The sequence below is a fragment of the Apodemus sylvaticus genome, chromosome 7 (genome assembly GCF_947179515.1).
Source record: "Apodemus sylvaticus chromosome 7, mApoSyl1.1, whole genome shotgun sequence".
NCBI classification, from domain to species: Eukaryota; Metazoa; Chordata; class Mammalia; order Rodentia; family Muridae; genus Apodemus; species Apodemus sylvaticus.
In genome coordinates this window covers 51,466,336-51,485,034 of record NC_067478.1, presented here as the reverse complement: position 1 = coordinate 51,485,034, position 18,699 = coordinate 51,466,336, and the positions used below count along the sequence as shown (strand labels likewise).

The 18,699-nt window shown below is 44.0% G+C and overlaps 1 protein-coding gene across 2 annotated transcripts in view; it reads right to left on the bottom strand.

Moving 5' to 3' along the window:
* The window catches only part of Lrrc1 (leucine rich repeat containing 1), a 164,881-nt gene that overhangs the window by 51,834 nt on the left and 94,348 nt on the right, over positions 1 to 18,699 (bottom strand). For both annotated transcript variants that reach the window (XM_052187781.1, XM_052187780.1), the window contains exons 11-13: positions 9,578 to 9,693; positions 2,298 to 2,470; positions 1,263 to 1,399 (exon numbers count right to left, since the gene is read on the bottom strand). In XM_052187781.1, the coding sequence (XP_052043741.1) occupies positions 1,263 to 1,399; positions 2,298 to 2,470; positions 9,578 to 9,693 (426 nt within the window). The remainder of the gene's footprint in view (positions 1 to 1,262; positions 1,400 to 2,297; positions 2,471 to 9,577; positions 9,694 to 18,699) is intronic.

The following is an 18,699-nucleotide window of genomic DNA, read 5'->3' as shown; positions in this document are numbered from 1 at the left end:
TAATAAAGACCACAGTGCTGAGAGGTAAGTAACAGGGCTTAGCAATTTGTAAACTTGCCTATTAGTTAATATATGGCATGCTCATCATCTCATAAAGCAGCATTTACATCTTTTGAAAGACCTATCTCGAAACACATTAGCTTGACAAAGAGCATTTCTGAGGTAGTAAAACCACCACTGAAATAATTACACTCTGAAATGTCTGTGGTGAGCATTAAAGAAATTCTGACTTTGAAGTTCTCACCCCTAGTTCCCATCCTGCTCTCTGCTCAGACACACATATGCCTAGCTGCCATCTGGTAACAGCTGGACTAAGAAAGATGGCAGCAATCATTTGAAACCAGTCTTAAGTCTGAGGAGGGGGGGAGGGGAGGGGGAAGGGGCGGGGCTGCAAGCCTTACCCCCTAAGCACTGCTGGTACAGATAATTCAGAAAGCCAGCTTAGGGGCTGGAGAAGTGGCCCTGCCCATGGTAAAGAACACAGAAGTGCTCTTCCAGAAGACCTGAGGCTCAGCTCCCAGCACACATGTTGGCTAGAACACAACTGCCTTTAGCTGCAGCCAGCACCAGGGCATCTGACACCCTCCTCAGGCAACATGCATACTTAAGCACATGCATACACATGATTGAAAATAAAAATATTTAAAAAAACAAAAACCAAACAGTATAAGCAAGGATCAAGCTGAGACACAGAAGGTCTGAGAGATGTTTTCAAATATGGACCTAGTGGGGGTTTCAAGCATAGTTCTGATTTCTAAAAAGACACTTGCCAAGACAGTTCAACTAACATGGCAAACTCTACACAAAGGCCATGGTAGCCTTGTATGCCAAGAAGAGATATGTCTTGTACCGAGTCCCATAATGACATCAGAATGGAGTGAACAGGCATGAGCAGTGTGGGAGATAGGAAAGATGGGCCACAGAGGCCGGAACCGAAAGGGATGCATTGCCAATTTTAAAGGAAAATGTGCAACATGAGGGGAAACTATTACAAAGAAATAAAAACGGCAAAAAGTATTCCAGTAACAACATCAGCAGCTCGGTCTGCCCCATTCACAATGTCATGACTCAGTGCCTTAAGAACTACTCTGGTTTTTTGTTTGTTTATATGGTTTGTGTGTGTGTGTGTGTGTGTGTGTGTGTGTGTGTGTGTGTTTTAAAACCTAGACATTAAGAGGCAAAACAGAAAAAAATACGACACAAAACCAAAGCAAATCCACATTGGGTGGCACTGTCGCCTGGGATGAGTGTCCACCCCATACCGTTTCGTTTTCATCTTCATCCTTCTCATCTTCCAAAAACCGGATTGCGCTAACCCTGTGGACTGAGCGGTCATTCCAGGCTTCCTCAGAGACATCGGTTACCAGGCTCTCCAGGGCACCGCAACGCGGCAGGCTCTCTGCAGTGACAAAGACAACATCAGCAGGGAACACTGGCCATGGGAAGGGATACACTGTAATTTAGTGGCTGGCTGGTCGGAATTCATATGGAGACCCACAGTGCCAGAAATAAGGAGGGCAGACCACTGCTCCAACCTCTAAACTTTGCTCTCCACTAAAATATAAGACAAGAAGCAAAGAGGCTAGGGAGGAACTCCTCCTGTATGATGGAGCTCTATAGGTTAAAATACACTAAAGGATTTTTTTGCTTGTTTCTTTTTTGTAGTCTTTTCACAAAGAGTGTGTGTGTGTGTGTGTGTGTGTGTGTGTGTGTGTGTGTAGCCTCCTTGCTTCCCCTTCCCCCATGGTGGTGAGATTGCAGTCGAAGGGGGCTGGTACTTTCCTTTGTGACATTCTGCTACAATTTCCTGAAGCTATCAGGGTCATTTTGGGAAGTCCCAGTTCAGGGGACTCTAGTATTCCTACCAAGCCTGTATCATTCAGCAATGGATTCATACCATCATGTTTCAGTGTTTTTTTTTTAAATCACGAAATTTACAAAACAAAGTTAGACATGAAGAGTAACTTGCTGGCTTAAAAATACTGGGCCAAAGGTGTTAACTGGGAATCCTCCAGTAGCAGTTTGGATTTTAGCAAGCCGCCCCTTCGGTGAGCACTATGCTTTTATCCTTACCTGTATAATTACAAACCAAAGGGTTGCTCTCAGAATTTCAGACATGATAAACAGATGTAGTGGTCCTTTCCGATAAAGACCTAGGGGGGTCCACCCAGAGTCACCCCACTACCGCTCCGCCTTGCTCTAGTTGGACCAATGGAGCAAAGTGCCAGCACACTTGGGAGGAGCAGGCCCTGCGGGCAGTCATTAGTCCCAGCTCGCTGTCCCTAAGAGAAAGTCACCTTGGCAGATGGGTTCGGAGGGTAGCTGAGGAAGTAAGACACACGTTAGGATCTTCTCCCCAGTGGTGCGGTCTATGTCCGTCTGGAAGGTGAGGAGAGGCTGGGACTGGTTGTCGGATAACCACAGGGCCTTTAACTTCAGGGTGGTCAGGGATAAGGGCAGATGATGCAACCTGTCAGAAAGCAAGAGATGTCACAGCCAGAAAAGCCCGGAACTGACTCCTTTTAACACAAATAGGAAGACGATAAAAGAGCCCCAGACACCGTTCTTACTACTAAATGGGGCTGCAGCCTCGCTGGTCGGCTGCTGGGAGTCCCTACCAGGGGTGGTAGGAAGGGGAGAGGGAGAACAGCAAAGAACCACGCTGCAGCAGAGACCCAGACCCAGCCTTCCTGCATCCGCCATCTCCAGGGCTCCATTTAGATTCTGACCCTCCAGTTCCCAGCTGCTCCCAGTTTTCAGACTTGGGTGATAATTAGCATTCACATTCAAATCATTTTGTTTCAGATGACAGGATCCATATAAAAACACTTTAAAAGTTGAAATGTTGACACCTGAATATTAGGTGTATATGTATGCTTGCAACCAATATTTGATAGAAGTGCAACCATCAAAAATGCACTTCGCAAAAGTAACCAGGGACTGTTACCTGAGAGAGTAAACTGAAGTAAAATCTTTCCTCTCCAATCTGCTTTGGTCATAGTTTCTATCAGAGCAGTAAAAATATAACTAATCTAACATTTGTACCAGGGATATGGTTTATTCCTGTGACAGACACATGACCATGCTCTTTTGAGAAAGGCTGAATATGCCCAGAACTCTGGGCTGGGGATGACATTAAGTACTCAGAATTCAGTGGGCTATTTTGTGGACTATTGGACTAAGATACAGCTATGAGAACGGTGCAGACAATAGAGGCTGGCTTGTAAAATTTCAGAGGGAAGTAAAGACTCTACTGGGTCCATATCATATGTAAGGTATTCTGATTTGAGAATCTGAAGGATAAGAAATGATTAACAAAAGACCAGGACCATGGAAGTGAAACCTTTTGTTTTACTGGAACAATTGATTCTGGTTGGGTGGAGCTGAGAAATTAGCTTTTGTCCTATTTAGGGTTTCTATTGCTGTGATGAAATACCAGGACCAAAAGCAACTTGAGGAGGAAGGAGATTCTTGTGCTTACACATCACAGCTCATCATCCAGGAAAGTCAGGGTAGACCTCAAGGCAGGAACCGATGCAGGGGCTCACTGGTTTCACCAGCCTGCCTGCCTGCTCGCTCCCCCTCCCTCCCTCTCTCCCTCCCTCCCTCCCTCCCTTTTTCCCTCCTTCCTTCCTTCCTTCCTTCCTTCCTTCCTTCCTTCCTTCCTTCCTTCCTCGCTCTCCTTCTCTCTGTCTCTGTCTCTCTCTCTCCTTCAAAAATTTATTTATTTATTTTATATAAGCAAGTGCTCTGTTTTCCTGTAGACCTGAAGAGGGAATCAGATTCCACTACAGATGGTTGTGAGCCATCATGGAAACTGAACTCAGGATCTGTGGAAGAGCAGCTAGTAACTCTTAACCACTGAGCCACCTCTCAGGCGCTTCCCCCACCCACCCTCCAGGCCTACTTTCTTATACACCCATATTCACCAGCCCAGGAGTGGCTGGGCCCTCTCACATCAATCATTAAGAAGATGTCCTATAGGAATTCTCACAGATCAATCTGATGGAGGCATTGTCTCAGTCGTGGTTCCTTCCTCCCAAACGACTCTGGCTTTTGTCAAGTTGACATAAACCCAGTCAGCAAGCACTGATTAAGAGACCAGCAGTTCTGGGATAGGACTTCTGGGAGTATTTTCCCAGGGTCATGTAACACACAAAATTAACTTTTATGCCCCACCCATCCAAGGACCCAGCAACTTCCTGAAATGATTGGAGGTGTAGTTCGTGGAAAATAACAAAGCCTCATGGGAAATTACCGTGGCCTATGGCTTTTGTCTTTATAAGCAACCTGCAACACGTGTCTTGGGGACATCTAGCACTACATTCGAAGGGATGGTCCTGACCAAAGTCCATCTTGGTCAGTATTTAATAAAGCTTGTTCCAAATTTGGCTCAAAATGGTGGAACTGGATTTTCCCTACTGAATCTCAGGCTTAACACTCAGTATGTAAGTCACTGTCCAGAGTGGGCCAAGGCTGCATGTGACGCTGGCAGCTGACCTTGACAGCGTTAAGAGTCTCACAGTTGGTAGTAGTTTTGAAGGCAGAGCCTCAATCACAATAGATAACCTAGGATTGAAGGGTTCATGGGAAAAGCTGAGGTGTGGCACCATGTGGCAGATTCAGAATCCCTAGAGAGGCCAGGATGCCACTGTTGAAGGTGCAGCCTGTGGAGACCCCAGCACACTGGAGATGCCAGGATCAAACCAGGAAGGACAGCAGAGTTGTGGAGTGAGGTCGACCTGGATGTAAGAGACAGCTGTGCTTGCTACCAGTGATGGAGCTGAAGAAATGAAGCGTTACTTTGAAGCCAAGAAGACCACAAGTCCCAGACATCAGACATGGAACTTGTACTTCTGAACTTGGGTTTTACTTTGATTTGATGTGACTTTGCACTGGTTTTTCCCTCTTAGAGTAAAAAGGTATGTGGTTATTTTATTTTATTTTATTTTATTTTATTTTATTTTATTTTATTTTATAGGCGCCCACAGCTGAGAGGTTTGAGATACTTTAAAGAAAATACTTTTTCAGAGTTTGAATTTTTAAAGAGTGCAGGGCTTTAAGTTGCTTATGTTTTGTATTATGTTTTGAATTATGGGTATGAACAAGGAAGGAAAGGTTACAGTTGAAAAGTAGTATGTTTGTGGGTCAAGCTGACAAGGGGGCGATTGTCCTGGTTGGGTTTTCTTTTGTATTTTGTTATTTGTTGTTGTTGTTGTTTTGTTTTGTTTTGTTTTAGTCAACTTGACATAAGCTAGAGTTATCTGAGAAAAGAAACCACAATTAAGAAACTACTTCCATCCAAATTGTCTATAGGCAAGTCTGCGGGGCACTTCCTTGATGAATGATTGATGTGGATGGGCCCAAGCACGATGGGTGATGCCACCCCTGGGCACGAGGTCTTAGGGTGTATAAGGAAGCAAACTGAACAAGCTGGAGGCGCAGGCCAACACGCAGCAGTCCTCCATGGCGTCTGCCTCAATCCCCACCTCCACGCTCCTGCCTCGGCCTCCCCCAGTGAGAGCCTGTTACCTGCAAGGGTAAGGGAGGAGAAACACTTTCTTCCCCAAGTTGCTTTTGGCTGTGGCCTCTATCAATGCAGTAGAAGACTAACTAAGATAATACTACACGGACAAAGGTCCCACTCACGTCCTTGTAGTGAAGAGCTCATACCAATACGAGGACCTCTGGAGGATCTGAGGGGAGACAGCTTGTCTCTCCCCTCTTGTCGTGTCACTTAGTTGTGTTTGCTGTTCCAGTGAGACAAAGCGAAACCTCTCGTGCTACCCCAAAACCATTTCTCCTTGTAACAAATCTGTTGTATACACATTCAAATTCAAAGAAAGACATTTTTTTGGAGGTGGCAGACACTGTGAAAGAGAGATCTATGCAAGCATACATAGGTGACCAAGGACACGGCTCAGTGGTTGGGCACTTGTCTAGTGTCTACAAGGCCCTGTGTTTGACTCCAGCAGCACAGCATAGGTAGACACATGGACACACAGTTCAGGCATCACATATGAAAACACCTTTATATTACAGAAATGAAAGGGTCTGAATTTTTTATAGTTTCTTTTAGAATACGAGTTAATATCCTCTACAAAGGTTTAAAAAAAATCCAAGTGTTGCCCAAAAACATTAGAGTCAGCAACTCTGCTGTTCTTATTCACAACCACATAAGGGAGAGAAAAAAAAATCAAGACTTGAAAATTGGCACAAAACAGACAATCTGCTCCCCCATTACCTCAGAGCAATCACCAGCTTCCCAGTGAGCGCCGCCAAAGGCAATCGGAAGACTAAAAATATCGCCAACAAATAACAGCTTCCAAGGATGACAAGTGGGTGATAAAAGCCGAAATAAATTACTAGACTCTCCAACAGTGGACCTTATAATCGTATTCCAGCTTGTATTAACGAGTTGTCTGAAACACTGGCTTCCCTGCAAACAGCCTGATGCCAGCCGGCTCCAGCACAGATGCTGCTGGCCAAGTCCTCAGCAGTCCTATACAGAAATGCTTCCCACAGTGTCCCCTCACAGTCTGCACACGCCCTGCTGGCTGGGCCAAGCCCCTACTCAGGACTCTCTGTCGCCTGCTCACTGTAGACACACACACTCCTCTGCTTCACTCAGGAAGATCTCCTGACTAGAAGTCAGAAAGAGATATAAATCTCCCCAGCTTTCCAGGGGAGTCGGTCCATTTTAAATTTTACTTGGGCGCCTTTTCTGTGCCGCTGAGTCATAGGAAGGCACGGCCTCACTTCCACACACTGCTGGGTCCTATTCAGCACCACACACACCCCAGAAAAAAAAAAAGGTGGTCTTTACTGGTTTACACTGATGGTCAAAGATGTGAGCAAACAAACTGTAACCAGCGCCAGCCTCAAGTGACCTTCCATGCCTCAGGAATATTACAGCAACCACTTTGCCAAAGGTAGTCAAGAGCCCAGTGTGACTACTGGCTAATGTCTGTTCCCCGATGTTAACCAAGGGGCGAACGCTGCTACATTTTAATGTTTCCTCTGTTTGATACTTCCGAGTGGAATTCCCTAGTTTCAAGCAGTTTTCATTAGATTAAAAAAAAAGTCTGACATGTATAAAAGAACATGTCTACATGACATGTAGAACAGAAGCAAGGGGAAAAAAAAAAGGTAACAAAATACATCAAATGAGCGCCCCGTGTCTCGCATGTCTCTCCACTGTCTTCTGCCAGGAGCTACTGTCCGTAGTTTGGGCTAGGGCACAAATATGGTTTTGTTTTAGAAGATAAGAAAACAAAACGGTGCAACACTATTAAGGACTTGCTTTGCAGTCAGAATTATGAGTCTTCATTTGAAGGCAGAAAAAAAATTCATTTCAGATGACTTCATATTACAGTTGAAAAATGTCTGAATGGTTTATTAGGACACGTGTGCATGGACATATATATACACACACACACACAATACAAAACTCAAGTCTAACTTATTTCCCTACCAAGAGACACTGTTTCTAGAATTTGGCATTATACACACTGAAGCAAGAGCCCAAGTATCTGCTGTGCTGTGTGCTCCTGGTGAGTATTTTAGGCAGAGGGTTTATTAAGAAACCCTCTTAAGAAATTCTGTCCTGTGTGCACGAGTGGCTGATTACAAAGGACTCTTCCCGTCACTGCCACGGTGTGTGTGTGTGTGTGTCTCGTGGTTCCTACATGGTCCCTCACAGTCACCGCTGCTGTAATGTGTCCTACCAGGTCCAGTAACGCACATTCCTGCGCAGTAGCAGGCCGTCTCAGCAGCAACGCTGCTGTTATAGGCATGAGATGAGAGAGAGGCTGAAACTTCAATCATCCCCCCCCCATCGGTGACATTTCTGCAAGTTTCAACACTGACATGGTAGACTTATTATTATTAGCTTCAATACCAAAAACAACAAGTAGTGATTAACCGCTTTTAAAGGTTGAGAATCTAGCTATGAATTTATATACGGGAGGACAAAATGGCACATTTGACTGACTCAGATGATGACTGTGTACCTTGATGTCTTAAATGTTATGTCTCCACTCAACCCAAGCACAATAAAAGATTAACTTCCATTTCTTCTGAGAACTGGATCATGATGCCCCTGCTCGTAGGAAACACTTTTAAGAGTCAGAGTCATCTTTCTGCTCAAGAAAGATGCAAATTCACATTCACCGGTGTGGCAAGGACCAGGGAAAAATGTTCAGAGTTTCCGAGTTTCATGGGCTGCGGAGAAGACGCTGGATAGACCCTCAAGGGACAAAGGCTGCAGTGAGCAGATGGCAGAAACTGAGGCACCCTGAGTTTCCAGTCACTACTTAATGGTCTTAAGAATCGATCAAGGCTTCCCCAGAGGAGTAACCTTACAAGGGTGAACACTCCACGGGTATAGCTCACCTCCAATTACAGCTGATTTAGCCCAGCTGTCTAGGGGTCCATTGCAAGGGATTACAAAGTGGTGACCTGGGCCTGACCTAAGTGACCAGCTAATCAGATGTGGGAACTAGTCCCCCAGCATTCTACACACTGCGGGCCTTTACCAAGGAAAGCCAGTTTTCTCCAGTTTAATACATTACTGTTGATCTATCCCTATCATGTTCAAAAGCAATTTTAAAATCTGTTAGCAACGAAGGCTGTAACACACGTTTCAATACCATGCTGTCCATTCGGCAACGCTACTTGGTTCAGCCAAGTATGGACCAGTCAACCACTGTGTGCTGGACACTGTGATGGGATCCGTGCTACGATGGCACAGAAGCAGACCCTTGTGCCTCACCATAGTATCAGGCTCAGGAGGGTAACACACATACATGCCAACCAGCGGTCACCACAGGAAAGCTTTTCACAGAGACCATAAGGGGAAACAGGAGAAAGAATGAAGTGCATGTGAAAAACAAAGGCAGGCTCAGAGCTGGGAGGCTCAGGAAGGCAGGCCCGGAGCAGCGGTGCTGGGTAATGGAGACGCCACCCGGACATAACTGTAGTCTGGCCTCTGAGTCGTGTGGATGCTCAGACGTTACGGAGCCTCCTCTCCCCACAAGCATACACAACTCTATTTACAAACTCAGGAAGTTGTAAGTGACTAGCACAGAATATTAAGACTTATGTTTAAAATTCAGCCAGGTTTGGAGGTATGTGATTCTTCCCAGCTTCTTGGGAGGCTGGGGTGAGGAGGATGGCCTGGGGAACATATTGAAACTCTACCCCCTGCCTGTCTCTGTCTCTCTCTGTCTCTCTCTCACACACACACAAAATCCAAACTGATGTGAGCTTATTTTGCAGATGAAGACTCTCTAAGGCCCACGGTGACTTACAAACATCTATAAAGGCTATGGCAAAAGCTCTGGCCCGCTTTGTCTTTCAGAGTCACTCCCATCCGAAGGGCTCTGCTCGGAAGTGGCCCAGGTTGTGCTGTCACAGCTCCGCCTGGCTGTAGTAGTTTGGTCCCCATGGAGAATTCCCTAACCCTGTGGTTATTCAGTAAAGCAGTACAGTCCTCAGAAAGATACAGTCAAGCTGCAGGCTGCTGAGAGGCACGACAAAGACTGGGCTGGGTGTGGATCTGTCTCTCCTTCCTTACCTGTTCCCCGCCACATCGAGGACGTGAAGCTCCAGCGCCTGTGACACCTCTGCAGGTAACCGAGTTAGTCTGTTGTCCCGTATGCAGAACATGGTGAGGCTGCAGCACCCGCCAATCTACAGTGGGAGAGAAAAGCATCTTTTCTTTTCTCCATTTTAAGCAGGGGTGGGTGTGTATCCGGGCAGGAAAGCGGGCCAGAGGCATGAGGAAGATGCATACAACTTTTAAATCTTACTGATGACCATATATATCTGATTACTATTAATGATACAAAACATTAAACGTTCTAAATTGAATAAAGATAATAAGTAATAGAGTTCAAACTGGCATGGCGAACAATGTTCCTTTTTACTAATGATACCTAGTGCAGTGGTTAAATGTTAGCTACACATGGTCAGGCAGCATTACTTAATCAGAAAGGAATTAAACAATTCTACTTCAAAATATTAAGCTAGAGGTAACATTAGCACCAATACACAGTTCAAAGCCTGCCCTATAACTTCATACTTTTCAATGTTCCAGGGTTAAGAAAAGGAAGGAGAGGCCTGATAAGCATGAATCGTCACTAACTACATTTTGATAGCTTTTGTTCACTCATAAATTAATTTGACAAAATCACTTTCCCTTGAGAAATGCAAAACTAGTAACATCTTAGCAAGAAGTGACACTAATAAATATATACATTTGTCTCAGTCATGGTCTGCTGTTAACTCAACAACTGCATTAAACCAACAGCTCCGTCTACATCTGAGTGTGTTCTGAACTTCCAATGTGTGGTCTTCCAGACACACTGGCTCAAGCCTTTCCCGAACAAAAAGGCCATGAATTTCTGAGTCAGAAAAGCTGAACCAAAGGGGAGGAAAAAAATAACTTGATCTTACACACAACCTCCTCCAAGACTCCATAAAGCACTGCATTCTTCTAGCCTTTGCCTTCCTGAGGAGAGAAAGCTCATGAAGGGACCTATTGATTTCTCTCTGACACATGGAAAAATACTACCTTAGGGCCTCTCACTAGAGAAAGATTCCTGAATCCTCAACTGTCTGAATGAATCAATGCATATCACCCTAAAAGAAGAGAATGTATCTTTAAAAAACTGCTACATTTAATTTCATGTATAATCCTCTCATTTCTTCTAAGAATATCAGGATTGCAAATTAATATTTTTAACCGCAGAGTTCAAACACGACAGATGGAAACATATTAACATTATAAAACACAGAGCTTTAAGGCAGTCTCTTGTCACAGAGCGAGTACCCCAATGTATAGAAAGGCAGGACTATCGCTTTCAGGTCTCAGATTCAAGCCTGTCATTCTACTAAAACTAGTTTATTCGTTGTATACTTAGATGATCACTTTTTACAAAAATACCTTGCTGATATAAAACAATCTTACCAGTAATCCAAACTGGCTGAATGTCCTTAAGCCCCTCTAATCCATAACCTTCTGGTCACTACAATAAACTACCTTCTACATTTCTTTCATAATCCTGGACCACCACTCTAACACGATGAAACGGAACTCAAAAATCTCAAGGTCACTTGACCAGATTACTGCTTATTTGCACACATATGCGTGCAGTTAGAATACTTGATGAAAGCACTACCTTTCTACCTTTCTTATCCATTCACCATCCACTACCACTAACTAAGCACCTACTAAATAGCTCAAGTACACAGTTCATCTTGCTTAGGAAAGATTGTATGTGGAAGTCACCCACTTCTGGATAGGTGTAAGGACAGTAAAACTCTTCTTTGCTCTAGCAAGAATAACAAGAGTAGCTCTTGAATTTTCGAAACCAATGAAAGAGGTATAGGACTGTATCCCATCTGGCTTGGCACTGCTTGCAAGAGAGGAAGGAAATCACAGGCTTTACCTAGAAGTCCCGGAACAAAGCCCCATGCTTCGGAGGTCTGACATCGCTGTCTCTGAAAAGCTTAGGTGGTCCTGACAAAGCTCTCGTGGGACGTTCTCACAGGACACCATTCCAACTCACCGGGGAGCAGACATCTCTGCTAGACCTGAGTGCAGTGTGGGCTATGGAACTGTATAAACGCCTGTCTTTTAAGGCTGCACTCAGCAGCCACACCTCTGGCTAACTTTGAAAAGACAACCTTTATCCATATCCAAAGGAGACAAAACAGGCAGTATCAGTTACTTACACAGTCATCTCAGGGACAGTAACTCCCCCAAAGGCACACTGAGTGGACACTGCACTGTAACTATGAGATAGGCCTCTTGCCTCTTGCTGCTGCCCTGTCTCCGCCTCCCAGTACAATACATGTACAGAGACCCCAAGCTATACTACCATCAATATTTTCCAACTGTATCCTATGCATATATTACATGGTAAAAATTGCTTAATTAGAGTAGATCAGAGGGCCTTAAAGATGAGAACAAGTTAATATCATAAACACTCGAGCACAGCATAAATGTGCTCTGGGTGTGTGTGCTATCTGCTGGGCTTATAACCTCATCTCCTCTCACTTTCTCTTTGTTCAAGCAGTGGAAGGCAACTGTGTGCATGAGCCTCTTATATTCTGGGCTGTCAAAGCCAGATAGTGAATGCTGTCTGGACACACAGCACATGCTACAAAGTATGGAAGAGGAGGCCCTGGTCACTCTTAAAGTCATGCTGTCAGGTACGCCTCCGTATCAAAAACCTGCTTACGCATCAGCCAGCAGGGAATGGCGTACAATTTTGGTTTTTAGAAAAAAATATCAGAAAGACCAGCTTCAAAACAGCTCAAACGCTAGAGTTTACTATGGATCCCGAGGGAGTGCCATGCACACAGAGAGAGGAGGCCATGAGATCATGCAACACATCGGTGTGAGGTTTTAGGCTGAGTCACATCTTCTGTAGGTTTGGATGGGTCCATTTTTAACCAAAAGTAACAGCAAGAAACTGAATGGAACCACACATGTAATTTGGTGCCTGTCCTGGATGCTGCTGCCAGGACATGCGGCAGCTAGTCTGTCTCCAAGAAGGGAAAGCCACAGAAGTGAATGACAAGTCTAATCAATACTTCGTATTTATGGGATTCTTGGAACTATGCTGCAGTGGTGACGGTTTTTTGTTGTTGTTGTTGTTGTTGTTGTTGTTTGGTTTTGTTTGGTTTTTTTCTTTGTTTTTTTTTTTTTTTTTTTTTTTTGGTAGAGTTTACCTGGACCTTTTAACAACTGTCTGACAGCCACCACCACCCCCCAATACTCTATTATATGAATCATCAGTTAGGGACTGACGTGAGCTCACTATCGTGTTACCTGAATCATCTGTGTGTATTCTGATCTATCTTTTGGTTTTACAGGCAGTATTTGAAGGTTCCCTGGCGGTCATCAGGATAAAATGTCTATTATCACTTAGAAATTCTGGGAAGCGGAGTCGCTATTTAAATAACCTATTACCAGTTATGTAGGAAGCTGGTATTTTAAACCTCCCTTAAACCACTAATAATACCTTCCAAGAATACAAGGGTTTGGATTTGGAGTCTCTAAAAACTATGGAATGTAGCAGGAAACCCTAGTTTAGCTCTTTTGTGTCTATGTTAATTCAAAATGATCCTATGTTTAACTGTCTGCCAACCCGGGCAGGATCTGGAGATAGCCACAGCAGCTTCTAAAGCAGTGGTTCTAAACATTCCTAACAATGAGACCCTTTAATATAGTTCCTCATGTTGTGGTGACCCCAACCATAAAATCATTTTAGTTGCTTCCTAAGAACTCTACTTTGCTACTGTTAGGAATCATAATGTAAATATTGGCATTTTCTGGTGGTCTTAGGCAGGTCTTTCGGATGGTCTTAAGTGACCCCCTGTGAAAGGGTCATTCAACAACCCCCAAAGGGGTCTCAATTCACAGGTTGAGAACCAGTACTCTAAAAGGTTAAACTTTTATGAAGCAGCCTGGAGACAACAATCACATCAATGATTCAAAGAAGCATTCTCGGTCAGTCAGCCTCACATCTTCACATGTAAGAGACTGTTTTCCCATCTTTTCAATATTGGAAGCAGAATAGAACCCACACTTCACAGGCAAAAAGAAAAACTTACAAAGAAAACAAAATCTAGCCTGAAATACAAGGTGAACAAAAATAATACACATAAATTTAGAATCCTTCTCAACGCCCGTGCTATGATAAAAATGTCCCCCATTTCATGAACATTTTTTAAAATTATACGGTTTGGGGATTCTACGAATGACTGGACCATACATATAACAAGACATAATCTTTAACACTCTCACACACCACCAAGAACATATTCTAATGTCATTATACTTCTCAAGGATTTTATTGACTCCACAGTATTTTCCCCTGTAGATATGTAACAGATTATTAAACAATCCATCCATGTTCGATGTTCCTAGTTAGTTCTACCCCGATTCCCTTCACACACACACACACACACACACACACACACACACACACACACACACACCCTCTCTCTGGTTTTTCAAGGCAGGGTTTCACTGTGTGGTCCTGGTTGCCCTGGAAACTCACTGTATAGACCAGGCTGGCCTCAAACTCAGAGACCTGACAACCTCTGCCTTCTGAGTACTGGGATTAAAGGCGTAAGCCACCACTATGGTGACATCATCAGTTCTAACACTTCTTTGCTTCTCTACCAGCACTAGTTTAAATACTCTGTTGAATGTTAATACTGATCAACACATCAAAAAAAGTACAGTAAGAAATCAGACAAAAATAAGCATGTGACACAAGAGACTGGCCCACGTGAGCTGCTTCGTGTGTCTCTAGAATGGTGTTTGGAATATGCTTGGTGCTGCTGTATAAAATCCAGCATACAGTCTTGTGTGTGTGTGTGTGTGTGTGTGTGTGTGTGTGTGTGTGTGTGTAAGCATCCATGGATTATATCATAAGAATAAACTTCTAGAAACAGAAGAGCAAAAGCAGAAGGGATTTGTACTTTTTAATGTTTTCAATAATATCAGTAATCTCTCCAATGACAGCCCTAGACATTTATATTTACACGATGCCATGTACTCCCCTGCAGCGTTTGCCACTCTTCTGTGGCCACCAAATGGGGCTGACCCCCTAGTCTCCCTTCCCGAGTGTCACGTATGTTGTGCTTTGCTTACTTTTCTATCCTTTGCTCAAGGACATGAAGAACTTTCTAATAATAGTTGAGATTTTCTTCATTTGGGATGAAACATCTTCCCACCTGCAAGTTGTTTTTAATCCACTTTCTGATAAGAAATCTAGTCTGGGTAACAAGTCCATCGTAAACAACTGTGTGGTTCTCACACGAGAAGCTTAGTGTGCAATTGAAGGTCAGGAACAATCACATCTTTTCTTGGGTCTCATTCTCCTAGTTTGTAGACACAGGGTCTCTCGCTGGCCTGGAACCCCCTAGTCAGGCTAGGCCACCAGGCCAGGAAGCCCCAGGGAGCCAACAGACACTGTTTCTCCAGTGCTGGGTTATGCACCACGCTTTTTAACAAGGACTGCGGGGACTGATTCGGGCCCTCACACTTGTGTGGTGGGCATTTCCCTCACTGAGCCGGCGCTGGCCTTGTCAACTGCTTCTCTTATGATTTATCTCCTCTTCCAAACTTAGGAATGTATTCTCCGTCTTCAGATCTTAGGGTCAACTGTATTTTATTCTACTATGTGTAGAATAAAATATTATTAATACTATTATTATCAATACTATTATTAATACTATTAATAATACTTATCATTATACTTACTGTTATACTTACTATTAATAATCTTAAACTGAAAGGGCAACTTAGTCTAAAACAAACTTAAAGTATAAAAGGCAAAAAGCTGTCTGTGGGATGAATACTCTATCACCACAGACATTTCTGAACATCAGAATACTTAATAGGGAATTAATTTTTGTGCACTGCCTGAATAAAACAAAAACTTTTACGCATGTTCCAAAAGTTTTACCTTATCCCATTTGACCAAACAGGTTATGATGTAGTTGGGATATTTTTCTCAGTTTGATCCAATACAGACAAAACAAACAAACAAACAAGCAAGCAAACAAACAAACATATCCTGTGTATTCTAAACTTGGCCATATGCTCAATTTCTTTTGGCCAGACAGTATTTCAAGGTAGCACTTGGCTGGGAATGCTGCAGTTGCTGCCTGCCAGCGTCACACCCGTGATCGCACACCGGCTCCCTGCCTACGCTCTCCTCCGCCTAACTCTTCCCAACTCCCAGAGTATACAAACGTAAGCCACAGGCTGAGAAGTAAAACACAGAGTGAGTGGCTGGGATCTCAGACGCATGCTGGATGCAGGAAACGAGCCAGGTGGAGCCTTTCGACCACAAGCTAGAATCACGCTGACAAAGCACAATGCAGTGACGGTGGACAAGGCTGCAAAAGATGCCTTTCAGAGTTTCTGAGTGACTTACAGTGTAAGTCACAGAAAAGCATTCTTTTGTGAATAATCTCAACCAATGTGAAAAACACATACTGATACAACAGATCGGGCCATGCAGCTATTGCATTTATTTTTTTAGAAGATGTCCATACTGTACAATGAGGAGCACACACAGAATTCAGCCAGGTTGGATCTTCATGCACTTAGGAAGCAAAATGGGAGGTTGAGATGGAACTGGAGTCAGAACAATACTTACAAGATGACAAGTTTACCTGACTTTTCTAAAACTCCAAGCAGCTAACAATTAAGAAAACAAGAGACATTCGTTGATTTCCAAATGTTTACTACAAATAACACAATGAAACACAAACAGGATCCTTTACTGTGACCCAAACAGTGCAAACATCTTCCCTTCAGTCATTTGGGAAAACAGATGGAAATGCATGCGGCTGAAGAGTAAGGAGACTGACAATATACGATACCAAGTCAAATGAGACGACAGCACGGTATAGGGAACACTACTACAGGCCAAACCAACCGCAGATACACAGCTAAGGATTGGGGACATGAAAACGGATTGGTTCTTGTTTTGGCTTAGATATACTACGTGTACAACTTAATTGGTTGAGAAAAAAGGCAATACAAATACACTGTTTCAAAGGAAAGTGTTAGATTTGATGGGGTGGTATCAGCATCGAGGTAGAGCTAGTGTTCACGCACACACAACCACAGGGCGGACCACACTAACTGTACACACCGGTGACTTGATAGTGGCTGGGACACTTTGTGGTGCACTTGTTGAGCTCTGATGAGACAAGCAGTCAGATCAGTTCTCACGGGTGCCAAGCTGTGACCCACGGCAGAGCCAGACACACGGACTTGGTGACTTTCTTCACCTGGGGGGGCAGAGCTGAAGATCTGAGTCTTACAGTCTAGAAAGAGCTCACTCCTAAAAACTCAAACCATTTCTACTTTGCCAAGAGGCTAAAGAAAAAAGTATTCATTTTATTCACTTATAAAACCGTTCCCGCCAGGAAATCAATCAGAAAGTCCAAGAAAATGAACAAAACGTAAAGGTGTAAACACCTTAGAGATAACCGTGTTTTGTGGTGGACTTCAGCAGACATAAAGGTGCTGTCTGCCGCTCTCTAATCAGAACCACTGTTGGAGATTCACTCTTAAAACAAAGATGAATCACCATTAAAATGTCAGTGGCAGCTTTATAATAATAATAAAAAAAACATCTGCAAAGTTCTTGGCTAAAATGTGTCCTTGGAAAAAGGATTCCCGAGGGGTCCAGAGACACTGGGAAAATGCTGTCATTAACCTTCAAAGTACTCCCCTTAGCAGTGGCATCAAAACTACCCCTGTGCCATATTGATGTTCCGAACACCCAGACTGAAGACCGCTTGACCTTTCCTTACTTAATCAAGGTTCTCAACATGCTCCAGGACACACAGGTGGAAAGGCCACGCTCAGCCTGAATCCCTTCTTGCTTTGCTGTTTTGACTTGCTAGCCACAGGAAGCACAGGCTGAGAGAGTCATTTTGGAGCTAAAGACTGACCGGCCTCCATTTCTGAATCTGTGAACTTAGGAGATCATCAAAACTTGAAGAGACTGGGAGCGTGGGACTACACAAGAGGTGCCATGGGCCACACAGGGTAAGGGAGAAGGTGACACATCTCGGGCTGACTCTGCATCCAGTCCTATCCCCACCCACGCACGCTATTCTACAAGGGGAAACTTGGTGTCCACACTATCAGCTGCGTTTTGGTTTACTGCTTACAGAACAGAACCAACTGTTTTTTTGATCAGCAGAATCTTAGTTGTATCCCAATCTGGCTGAGAGGTAGACTTGAGTATTTCTGTTGGAGACCGTTTTGTTTAGATGTGATGGCTCATGTTAAAGGTGTGTCTGATTATAAATGTGCTGTGCTTTTCATCTGTATCCTGTTGCTTCCACTCAGGAAAGCTATCCATCTGACACAGAAGAAACTGGGCCCTGTGGGCAGAGAACCAAGCCAGGTAAGGGGAAGGAGAAGAGCCCACACACCCTGTACCGTAGCCCTAGGAAAAGAAATAGGTGGGCCTCAAGTTCTGGTTGGTGAAATACCAACTTTGAAATTATTCCAAGACAGACAGTGGAAGCGTCAGGGCAAGGAAATATGAACAAAACTGAATCTGGCCAATGTGGAGGAAAGAGGATTTTTACATGAAGACAAACAGGTCACCAGCGGTCTGACTATTCAGTAAAGGGAAAGGAAAGGAAAGGGCCAGGCACTCGGCCTCTGTGTGACAAAGCATTAAGAACAACACAAGGGGAAGCCCAGTCTCATCACTCCCTCCAGAACAGCTAGCTCTCCAGTCCCCGCCGACTGTAAACCTTCCACACTGCGTGCTCTGCGAGGTCTCTCTCTGGTCTCTTTCCACCGCCTCTGATGGACTTTAAAGCCTCTGAAGAGGCTGGAGTTCCTCTGGGCAATGGAAGGTGACTGTCTCTTTTCGCCAGAGGGGTAGATGGTGGGAGAGGAGGAAGGTGGTGACATGGGAAGAATAGGAAGTGATGGTGGTGAAGAGAGGTACGCCTTTGTAAAGATTCCTACCCAGACAGCAACATGTCCTGGTTTAAATCTCTTGAGAAACGGGGTTGTATGGAGGTCCACTTTTATAAGGACAATAACGGTTTATGGTTAAATATGACAGTTAAACTCAAAATCATCAACATTCTCTGGCCAACTCCCAAATTATCCACTTCTGTCAATAG